Source organism: Salvelinus sp. IW2-2015, linkage group LG32, assembly GCF_002910315.2.
Source record: "Salvelinus sp. IW2-2015 linkage group LG32, ASM291031v2, whole genome shotgun sequence".
NCBI classification, from domain to species: domain Eukaryota; kingdom Metazoa; phylum Chordata; class Actinopteri; order Salmoniformes; family Salmonidae; genus Salvelinus; species Salvelinus sp. IW2-2015.
In genome coordinates this window covers 355,775-368,054 of record NC_036871.1, presented here as the reverse complement: position 1 = coordinate 368,054, position 12,280 = coordinate 355,775, and the positions used below count along the sequence as shown (strand labels likewise).

At 44.2% G+C, this 12,280-nt stretch overlaps 1 protein-coding gene across 3 annotated transcripts in view; it reads left to right on the top strand.

Annotated features, from left to right (window-relative positions):
* Positions 1–12,280, top strand: part of efr3a (EFR3 homolog A (S. cerevisiae)) — a 219,733-nt gene that overhangs the window by 150,554 nt on the left and 56,899 nt on the right. For all 3 annotated transcript variants that reach the window (XM_023976991.2, XM_023976989.2, XM_023976990.2), the window contains exon 11: positions 8,820–8,990. In XM_023976991.2, coding sequence (XP_023832759.1) covers positions 8,820–8,990 — 171 coding nt within the window. The remainder of the gene's footprint in view (positions 1–8,819; positions 8,991–12,280) is intronic.

Here is a 12,280-nt window from a genome sequence, read left to right as displayed (position 1 = left end):
ACACAATTAGTACCTGATGAACTTTACCTGAACTTCCCGATACCTTTCTAATGCGTTTCAGCTACGACAAACCAGCTCTTTTAAATTGAAATTTGGCCTACCGGATTTGAAGTATCTTTGTGTGTTATTTATATGTATTGAAATAATGACAGCAAGGGCAAATTCTAAAGTTTCATTGTGATATATATTTTTTACTTATTTGTTTCTGATGGAGATCACTGTATTGGTCAATTGTACACAAGGTCCAACTGAAATTAGACTACCCCTTTTAACCCAAAAGACATGTACAGGTTTTAGAGAGGTCTGGGGGTCTGCCACGTTGGGCGCCCGGCGAGCTGTTGTTGTGGGGGTTAAGGGCACAACAGCAGGCAATGGCATCTAGGATTTGATACCAGCAACCTTCCAGCTGCCAGCTGACTTCCCGACAAATGTTTTCCCGTCAGACCCTGGGATTCGAACTGACAACCCTCCAGTTTCTGGCTCGCCTCTCTAATGTCTAGGCTGCCTGCCACCCCCAGCTGATCCTAAAATAAAGAATAAAATAGTAATAATATGCACCATCAAGCTATCTTAAACAATTCTATATGTTAGGAGATATCATAGAGAAAACACCTACAAAAATTGGTGTTTTTAATAAAAAAAGCAATTGTCAATCATTTTTGGCAAAGAGCCCCCAGAAGAAGAATGCATACCCATTCATTTAAGGTGCTCCAAAGCTTTTTACTATCATTCTTTATATAATTTATCTTTGTTTCATAGTATAGTTTATTTTAGTTCAGTTTATTCAAATTATTTTTCAATGCAGCTAGCCATTTCTTTTGACTCCTCTCTCAACCATACCCTTTAAAAAAATATATATATATTCCTTATCAATCCACTGGGATTTAACTGTTTTCAGTCATTTTCTTAATCAGTGCTTGCTTATTAGTAACTGGAATGCCTTGGCACAAAAACGTTTGAGAAATGCTTATCTAGATGTAGTCAATGGATGGGTCTATGGTTAGATGGATGCATAGGACATTATTTGACAATGATTATCTTGTTGATGGTGACAACTGCTTGGTTAAGCTGTCAATTCTCAACTCTTCTGTTGTGACAGTATGTAGCTTTATTGTCAGGATGATAGCTACAAGCTAGCCATTTAACTTTTTGGGGGGTAATGCTACTGTAATGATGAGAGACAGAATACTGTCCACCACTTTGAATGAATTCTCCTTGATTTAATAGTAGACGTTCAGTTTGGAGAGGAAGACTAGGAGGAGGAAGATACTTTGATCGCATGTTTATTTAAACCCAATTATTTGGCCCTCTTTTTCCCTCCCGATAAACCGCTCTCTCAACAGGACTGACCCGTTCCAACAAGCATACATACAACAGCGCATACACTGTTGACCCAAACTCCCAAACCTCATCCCCACCAAATCTCTGGTTAGGTATGTTCAGGCTGCAGGGGGCTCCATAGCTGGAGGTAGAAGTGCGCCCCTAACCACAGATCTATGATCATCCTAACCTTGACCATCGTTTTTAATCTGTCCCTGGACCAGTGGTTATGGGCGACTTTTATCAACACCATATCCTAACCAAACTTCAACCCATCCAAGCTATATTTTGGACAAACACTTTTTTTTTTWAAATTCCATAGATACAGTATAACATACGGTGTATGCTCTGGTTTGGTTTGGTCTTAAAGCCACACTTTGTACCTTTTCAAGTTTGGGCCCTGCTTTTGTTTGTAAATGGGGTGGGTCTCGGTAGATCTAACCGCGCCTCTTAGTTATTTGAACTATGTGGCGACCTCACCTACCTCTCACATCATCTGTTTACTGGTGCAGAGTATTTGACTGGAATTGAATGTGACCCATTGTGTCTTCAACTGCATTGGTGGAAGTTTGGATTTGGTGTCTCTTGTTGTGGTACTGTAGCTATAGGACAATATTGATGTTTGAAGTGATGGTGTAAACTACTATGCCAACTTCCTCCACCCCTGTGCTAAACTGTGTATCAATGAAATGGTAACTAGTATTCCGGAGTTCCAAATTAAGCAGCAGCAGCTGAAAAGATGAGCTCCTACAAATATTGAAATTTAAATGTTTTTTTAGAGTAAAGTACATCGGAAAAAAATCAAAAGAAAACTGCAAACTGAATAGGAGACCAAACAAGCAGCAAACAAAGAAGAAAGGCTTTTGAAAAAGTAACAATTTTTCATAAAATTATACCGTTTTCTTAGCTAGCTAAGTTGTTTACCTGTTGCTAGGCAGTTGCTAGGGACATTCCTGAAAGAAGCTAGCTAGCTAACAAGGAGTGTCTAGTTGGCAGAAGAGAAGAAGGGACAAAGAAGGGACAAAGTGGGAAAGGGAAAGGGGACATTAAGGTGAAGCAGTCCTCTAAAGACACAAAAGACAATAATACAAGAAACAACACTTCTATTGCCTCTCCCTCTACGATACGCACTTCCGGTTTGGTTTGGAGCGAGTAGTTGCATTCCGCTTTGCTCCACAGGTAGTATTACAGGTAGTATTACATTTCATTTCATTACAGTACAACAGTTTGATTTGTTTGATCTTAGCTGGCTACATAGCCGTCTTTGTATCCAAGATAATTGTGTAGTCTAGAGTAATTGTCGAGGTTACCTAGCCAGCTACTTTCAAACAAAGTCAACAACGCAGCCACTGCTAGCTAGCCTATTTCACCAGCCAGCAGTACTATATCATTTTAGTCAATAAGATTTTTTGCAACGTAAGCTTAACTTTCTGAACATTCGAGACGTGTAGTCCACTTGTCATTCCAATCTCCTTTGCATTAGCGTAGCCTCTTCTGTAGCCTGTCAACTATGTGTCTGTCTATCCCTGTTCTCTCCTCTCTGCACAGACCATACAAACGCTTCACACCGCGTGGCCGCTGCTACTCTAACCCGGTGGTCCCAGCGCGCACGACCCACGTGGAGTTCCAGGTCTCAGGCAGCCTCTGGAACTGCCGATCTGCGGCCGACAAGGCAGAGTTCATCTCAGCCTATGCTTCCCTCCAGTCCCTCGACTTCTTGGCACTGACGGAAACATGGATTACCACTGATAACACTGCTACTCCTACTGCTCTCTCCTCGTCTGCCCACGTGTTCTCGCACACCCCGAGAGCTTCTGGTCAGCGGGGTGGTGGCACTGGGATCCTCATCTCTCCCAAGTGGACATTCTCTCTTTCTCCCCTGACCCATCTGTCTATCGCCTCCTTTGAATTCCATGTGTCAGTTACCAGCCCTTTCAAGCTTAACATCCTTATCATTTATCGCCCTCCAGGTTCCCTTGGAGAGTTCATCAATGAGCTTGACGCCCTGATAAGTTCCTTTCCTGAGGATGGCTCACCTCTCACAGTTCTGGGTGACTTTAACCTCCCCACGTCTACCTTTGACTCATTCTCTCTGCCTCCTTCTTTCCACTCCTCTCTCTTTTGACCTCACCCTCTCACCTTCCCCCCTACTCACAAGGCAGGCAATACGCTTGACCTCATCTTTACTAGATGCTGTTCTTCCACTAATCTCATTGCAACTCCCCTCCAAGTCTCCGACCACTACCTTGTATCCTTTTCCCTCTCGCTCTCATCCAACACTTCCACACTGCCCCTACTCGGATGGTATCGCGCCGTCCCAACCTTCGCTCTCTCTCCCCCGCTACTCTCTCCTCTTCCATCCTATCATCTCTTCCCTCTGCTCAAACCTTCTCCAACCTATCTCCTGATTCTGCCTCCTCAACCCTCCTCTCCTCCCTTTCTGCATCCTTTGACTCTCTATGTCCCCTATCCTCCTGGCCGGCTCGGTCCTCCCCTCCTGCTCCGTGGCTCGACCGACTCATTGCGAGCTCACAGACAGGCTCCGGGCAGCGAGCGGAAATGGAGGAAAACTCGCCTCCCTGCGGACCTGGCATCCTTTCACTCCCTCCTCTCTACATTCTCCTCTTCTGTCTCTGCTGCTAAAGCCAATTTCTACCACTCTAAATTCCAAGCATCTCCTCTAACCCTAGGAAGCTCTTTGCCACCTTCTCCTCCCTCCTGAATCCTCCTCCCCTCCTCCCCCCTCCTCCTCCTCTCTTGCTGATGACTTCGTCAACCATTTTGAAAAGAAGTCGACGACATCCGATCCTCGTTTGCTAAGTCAAACGACACCGCTGGTTCTGCTCACACTGCCTACCCTGTGCTTTGACCTCTTTCTCCCTCTCTCTCCAGATGAAATCTCGCGTCTTGTGACGGCCGGCCGCCCAACAACCTGCCCGCTTGACCCTATCCCCTCCTCTCTTCTCCAGACCATTTCCGGAGACCTTCTCCCTTACCTCACCTCGCTCATCAACTCATCCTTGACCGCTGGCTACGTCCCTTCCGTCTTCAAGGAGCGAGAGTTGCACCCCTTCTGAAAAACCTACACTCGATCCCTCCGATTCAACAACTACAGACCAGTATCCCTTCTTTCTTTTCTCTCCAAAACTCTTGAACGTGCCGTCCTTGGCCAGCTCTCCTGCTATCTCTCTCAGAATGACCTTCTTGATCCAAAATCAGTCAGGTTTCAAGACTATCATTCAACTGAGACTGCTCTTCTCTGTGTCACGAGGCGCTCCGCACTGCTAAAGCTAACTCTCTCTCCTCTGCTCTCATCCTTCTAGACCTATCGGCTGCCTTTGATACTGTGAACCATCAGATTCTCTCTCCACCCTCTCCGAGCTGGGCATCTCCGGCGCGGCCCACGCTTGGATTGCGTCCTACCTGACAGGTCGCTCCTACCAGGTGGCGTGGCGAGAATCTGTCTCCGCACCACGTGCTCTCACCACTGGTGTCCCCCAGGGCTCTGTTCTAGGCCCTCTCCTATTCTCGTTATACACCAAGTCACTTGCTCTGTCATATCCTCACATGGTCTCTCCTATCATTGCTATGCAGACGACACACAATTAATCTTCTCCTTTCCCCCCTCTGATAACCAGGTGGTGAATCGCATTTCTGCATGTCTGGCAGACATATCAGTGTGGATGACGGATCACCACCTCAAGCTGAACTCGGCAAGACGGAGCTGCTCTTCCTCCCGGGAAGGACTGCCCGTTCCATGATCTCGCCATCACGGTTGACAACTCCATTGTGTCTCCTCCCAGAGTGCTAAGAACCTTGGCGTGATCCTGGACAACACCCTGTCGTTCTCAACTAACATCAAGGCGGTGACCCGTTCCTGTAGGTTCATGCTCTACAACATTCGCAGAGTACGACCCTGCCTCACGCAGGAAGCGGCGCAGGTCCTAATCCAGGCACTTGTCATCTCCGTCTGGATTACTGCAACTCGCTGTTGGCTGGGCTCCCTGCCTGTGCCATTAAACCCCTACAACTCATCCAGAACGCCGCAGGCCGTCTGGTGTTCAACTTTCCCAAGTTCTCTCACGTCACCCCGCTCCTCCGCTCTCTCCACTGGCTTCCAGTTGAAGCTCGCATCGCTACAAGACCATGGTGCTTGCCTACGGAGCTGTGAGGGGAACGGCCTCCGTACCTTCAGGCTCTGATCAGGCCCTACACCCAAACAAGGGCACTGCGTTCATCCACCTCTGGCCTGCTCGCCTCCCTACCTCTGAGGAAGTACAGTTCCCGCTCAGCCCAGTCAAAACTGTTCGCTGCTCTGGCACCCCAATGGTGGAACAAACTCCCTCACGACGCCAGGTCAGCGGAGTCAATCACCACCTTCCGGAGACCACCTGAACCCCACCTCTTTAAGGAATACCTAGGATAGGATAAAGTAATCCTTCTAACCCCCCCCCCCCTTAAAAGAGTTAGATGCACTATTGTAAAGTGGTTGTTCCACTGGATATCATAAGGTGAATGCACCAATTTGTAAGTCGCTCTGGATAAGAGCGTCTGCTAAATGACTTAAATGTAAAATGTAAATGTAATTTGTAGTTTTTCTGTTGTGATTCTTTCTGTGATATATTGGGGTGTACAGTGACATTAGTAGTGCCAAAAATTAAATGTATTATTAACTGCTTGTAGTCCTTTCTATACTATTTTTTTTTTAATAATATGAGAAAGTAATTTGGATTAATCCACTAAGAAACAAACTGAGCGTGGTTTACTTGTATCATTACCTGGTCCTGTGTGGCCCAGTTAGGTGGAGCGTGGCACAAGCAATGCCACGGTTGTGGGTTTACTTCCTGCAGGGATCACATAGACTGACTATACCAAACATTAGGAACATCTTCCTAATATTAAGTTGCATGCGTCTTTTTGCTTTTGAGACCAAATTGGAGGTATAACATCCAATGGCCTAATGAATCAGGGGATGCGTACCAGACCAAGGATGCAACTAGTTACGTCCTCTGACTTAGGGTCATAACTCAGCCAAGTAGGTTTGGTTTTCTATGGAAAATGCTAAATCGGACATGCTCAAATTCTGGAAGTAAGACTTGGTTGCTGTAGCCCAGGGTTAATCTGACTTGAATAAAAAAGACAGCCAGCACTTGCAAATAAAGTGTATATTTGAGTTATTGACGTAAGCGGTCCGTCTGACGGCTGAGTATGATGGATTTTTTTAAATGCTTAATTTGCAAGTGCTGGTCATTTTTCAATCAAGTTGTCTTTCTATGGATCATTAGGATTAGGACCATTGTACTTCTTGATTCAAAAATCAAATACTTTGTTAGATATTTCCAGACCCCAAAAGTGGTGAAATGTCAAGACTGGTCCACGTCCCACATCATCTTGTGATATGGGACGATATGCCTCAACCCTGAATAAATGGGAAATAGCACGGTCTAATTTCCTATTTCATGGGGTCTTTCTTTACACTGGTGATGTTTGTAATGTATGTACAGTATAGGATATGTTGTCCTGGTGGAACCAGCTTGTCCCTTGGATCAGCATTCTTAATTCACTTGGTAAATGGTGAACGTAGCCATCAGGCTGGTTCCACCTGGCTGATCATATACACTACCAGTCAAAAGGTTGGACACACCTATTCATTCAAGGGTTTTTCTTTTTTTACACTATTTTCTACATTGTATAATAATAGTGAAGGCATAAACACTATGAAATAACACATATGGAATCATGTATTAACCAAATAAAGTGTTAAACAAATCAAAATATATTTTATATTTGAGATTGTTAAAAGTAGCCACCCTTTGCTTTGATCACAGCTTTGCACACTCTTGGCATTCTCTCAACCAGCTCCACCTTGGAAGGTTTTTCCAACAGTCTAGATGGAGTTCCCACAAGTACAGAGCACTTGTGGGCTGCTTTTCCTTCACTCTGCGGTCCAACTTATCCCAAACCATCTCGATTGGGTTGAGGTTGGGTGATTGTGGAGGCCAGGTCATCTGATGCAACACTCCTTCTTGGTCAAATAGCCCTTACACAGCCTGGAGGTGTGTTTTGGGGTGCTAGTCCTGTTGAAAAACAAATTATAGTCCCACTAAGTGCAAATCAGATGGGATGGCATATTGCTGCAGAATTCTGTCGTAGCCATGCTGGTTAAGTGTGCCTTGAATTCTAAATAAATCACCAACAGTGTCACCAGCAAAGCACCCCGACACACCTCCTCCTCCATGCTTCACGGTGGGAACCACACATTTGGAGATCATCCGTTCACCTACTCTGTGTCTCACAAAGACACGGCGGTTGGAACCAACAGTCTCAAATTTGTGGTTTCTTAGCAGCAATTTGACCATGAAGGCCTGATTTCACACAGTTTCCTTTGAACAGTTGGTGTTGATATGTCTGTTACTTGAACTCTGTGAAGCATTTTTGGGGGGCTGCAATCTGAGGTGCAGTTAACTCTAATGAACTTATCCTCTGCTGCAGAAGTAACTCTGGGTCTTCCTTTCCTGTGGCGGTCCTCATGAGAGCCAGTTTCATCATATCTCTTGATGGTTTTTGCGATTGCACTTGAAGAAACTTTCAACGTTTTTGAAATTTTTCAGATTGACTGTCCTTAAAGTAATGATGGACTGTCGTTTCTCTTTGCTTATTTGAGCTGTTCTTGTCATAATATGGACTTAGCCCGATTTGGTAATAGACCATCTTCTGTATACCACCCATACCTTGTCACAACACAACTGACTGTCTCAAATGCATTAAGTAGGAAAGAAATTCAACCATATAACTTTTAACAAGGCACACCTGTTTATTGAAATGCATTCACGGTGACTACCTCATGAAGCTGGATGAGAGAATGCTAAGAGTGTACAAAGCTGTCATCAAGGCAAAGGGTGACTACTTTAAAAAATATAAAATATATTTTGATTTGTTTAACACTTTTTTGGTTACTACTTGATTCTATGTGTGCCATTTCATAGTTTTGATGTCTTCACTATTATTCTAAAACGTAGAAAATGGTCAAAATAAAGAAAAACCCTTGAATGAGTAGGTGTCCAAACTTTTGACTGGTACTGTATATCATATATATATATATATATATATATATATATATATATATATATATATATATATATATATATATATATTACTGTACTATGGTGGAATATATACCCTGGTGATGTTTCATATATATGTATTGTGCTAGAACATGGAGTGTAGTATTCCTTGGTGATTGTATAGTTTTACAAGCTTTTATATGTGATAATAGAATCCAATAGTCTTTGGTGACCAGATGGTGTTTTGATCGCAGTCCCTAACTGTGTGTGTGTGCCTCTGTGTGTGTGTGTGTGTGTGTGTGTGTGTGTGTGTGTGTGTGCGCGCGCCTCTGTGTGTGTGTGTGCTTGCGCGTGTGTGTGCCTCTGTGTGTGCTTGCTTGTGTGTCTGCGTGTTTGTGTGTGTGTCTCTGTGCTTGTGTGTATGTGTATCATCAGGCCCTACGGTACTGGAGGTGTTCAACACCCTGCTCAAGCACCTGCGGATGAGTGTGGACTTTGAGCTGGGTGAGAACTCCAGACGGAACTCCGGCGCCAGCGTGTCCTCGTCCGGACGGGTCAAGGAGAGCGAGGAGCGCATCGTCCAGAACGCCATCATCCAGACAATCGGTTAGTTTCCCTAACATGCCCGTTGCATTAGTTTTTTTTGGTTCCCCATTAGCTTTTAGTCATGACACCTACTCTTCCTAGGGTCCACACAAAACATTCATATGCCCATTACATTTTTTTATTTAACCATTATTTCACATTTAATTTTATTATTATTATTTACAATGACGGCCTACCCCGGCCAAACTAACGACGCTGGGCCGCCCTATAAGACTCCCAATCACGGCTGGTTGTGATACAGCCTGGAATCGAACCTGTGTCTGTAGTGACGCCTCTAGCACTGAGATTCAGTGCCTTAGACCGCTGCGCCACTCAGGAGCAGGTCTCTCTAAGGTCTTTCATGGCATGCACAATTTCATGTAACTGACTTAACACGTTTCCTGTTGCGTCATGCTGGTGGCAGAGTTGGGATTTTGCGGAAGCAGCATGAGCCCATGGCCCCATCCTGACTGGTGTCAATGGTACTGGCTGTGGTGTACTCATGTGGGGAATGTTTTCCTAGCACATGTTAGGTACCTTGATATCAACTGAGCAACATCATTGCCCCAAAGAATTCAGGCTATTCTGGGGGGTCGAACTCGGTACTAGATTGGTGTACGTAATTAACTGACCACTGAGTGTATATTTGAAATAACGCTATCAGTTTCATTAGTTTATGTTACTGTAGGCGATATGTAAAAACAAAATACCAAAATTCTAATGTTCAATCAATTTTATTTGTGGAGTGCCTTTGTTACAACTATGAAACAGAAAGCATACAGTGCCTTCAGAAAGTATTCACACCCCTTGACTTTTTCCACATGTTGTTGTGTTACAAAGTGGGATTAAAATAGATTTTATTGTCATTTTTTTGTCAACAATCTCCACAAAATACTCTGAAGTGGTGAAAAAAAAGTAACTTTTTTTTTTAAGTCAAAAGAATTGTTAAATATTCAAACCCCTGAGTGAATATATTTTAGAATCACCTTTGGCAGTGATTACAGCTGTGAGTCTTTTGGGGTAAAGGCGTCCACATGCTTCCCTTCCGAAACAACAATTTTTAACGTTTTTGTTCGTTTTGGTCTTCGGCAAGGGTTTTTTCAGCTGTTCGTGCACATACGTCTTTTTCTTGAGGCAAGTTGAAATCGGTAGCCGAAGTCTGCGCCCCTTCGTTGGTGATTGGTCAACCGTAGGGATTCTTCAATTAAGTGTTTGTTGTCATTCAACAAGACTCGTTTTCATGCACATTTTTTCACTTGAGAAATACTGCACCAAACAAATTAGAATTTACGTGACTAACATCTCCTATGCAAAAACATCAAAATGAATGACAGAGTTATCTTAGGTTATTTCTGACTATTTCGGATAAGATGTCTCAAGATGGACAAACAGTACTATTGCCATTTTTCAAGCAAAGGACTTTTAAGTGTGTATGCGAGCACACTCGTTCAGTTCGCCTAGCTAAGTTTGGTAATGCGAACCGAAGCATGCTGGCACCTTCAGTCTCAAAGAGCTTGCCACACCTGGATTGTGCAAAATTTGCCCATTTTATTCTTTAAAAAATGATTCAAGCTCTGTTAAATTGTTGATCTTTGCTAGACAACTATTTTCAGGTCATAGATTTTCAAGTAGATTTAAGTTTAACTCGGCCACTCAGGAACATTCACTGCTTTCTTGGTAAGATTTGGCCTTGTGTTTTAGGTTATTGTCCTGCTGAAAGGTGAACTAATCTCCCAGTTTCTGGTGGAAAGCAGACTAAACCAGGTTTTCCTCTAGGATTTTGCCTGTGCTTAGCTCTATTCTGTGTCTTTTTTTTATCCTGAAAACTCCCCAGTCCTTAATAGCATAACCAACCACCATGCTTGAAAATATGGAGAATGGTACTCGGTAATGTATTGAATTGGATTTGCCCCAAACATAACATTTTGTATTCAGGACAAATAGTGAATTGCTTTGCCACATTTTTGACAGTATTACTTTAGTGCCTTGCTGCAATCAAGGATGCTTGTTTTGGAATATTTTTATTCTGTAAAGGCTTTTTTCACTCTGTCAATTAGGTTAGTATTGTGGAGGAACTATAATGGTGTTTATCCATCTTCAGTTATTTCCCATCACAGCCATTGAACTTTTTAACTGTTTTAAAGTCACCATTGGGGCCTCCCGGGTGGCGCAGTGGTCTAGGGCACTGCATCGCAGTGCTAGCTGCGCCACCAGAGTCTCTGGGTTCGCGCCCAGGCTCTGTCGCAGCCGGCCGCGACCGGGAGGTCCGTGGGGCGACGCACAATTGGCATAGCGTCGTCCGGGTTAGGGAGGGTTTTGCCGGTAGGGATATCCTTGTCTCATCGCGCTCCAGCGACTCCTGTGGCGGGCCGGGCGCAGTGCGCGCTAACCAAGGGGGCCAGGTACACGGTGTTTCCTCCGACACATTGGTGCGGCTGGCTTCCGGGTTGGAGGCGCGCTGTGTTAAGAAGCAGTGCGGCTTGGTTGGGTTGTGCTTCGGAGGACGCATGGCTTTCGACCTTCGTCTCTCCCGAGCCCGTACGGGAGTTGTAGCGATGAGACAAGATAGCAATTACTAGCGATTGAATACCACGAAAATTGGGGAGAAAATGGGATAAAATTTAAAAATAAAATAAAATAAAAAGTCACCATTGGCCTCACGTTGAAATCCCTGAGTGCTTTCCTTCCTCTCCGGCAATTGAGTTAGGAAAGACGCCTGTATCTTTATAGTGACTGGGTGTATTCAACATGTCATGTAACTTCAGCATGCTCAAAGAGGTATTCAATGTCTGATTTCTTAAGTAGGCGTTCTTTGCGAGGCATTGGAAAACCTCTGTTGTTTTGTGACTGAATCTGTGTTTGAAATTCACTGCTCAACTGAGGGATCTTACAGATAATTGTATGTGTCGGGTACAGAGATGAGGTAGTCATTAAAAAAAAACATGTTAAACGGAGTCCACGCAACTTATTATATAACGTGTTAAGCATATTTTTACTCCTGAACTTATTTAGACTCAAGACATTTCAGCTTTTCATTTTAATAAATTTGTTTAAAAGAGTTACTCTTTTACATGACGGGGCATTGGGTGTAGGCCAGGGACAAAAAAATCTATATTTATTCCATTTTAAGTTCCTCCTGCTCAAAGGCGGAGGTAGCGGTCCTGCTGCTGGGTTGTTGCCCTCCTACGGCCTCCTCCATGTCTCCTGATGTACTGGCCTGTCTCCTGGTAGCACCTCCATGCTCTGGACACTACGCTGACAGACACAGCAAACCTTCTTGCCACAGCTCGCATTGATGTGCCATCCTGGAT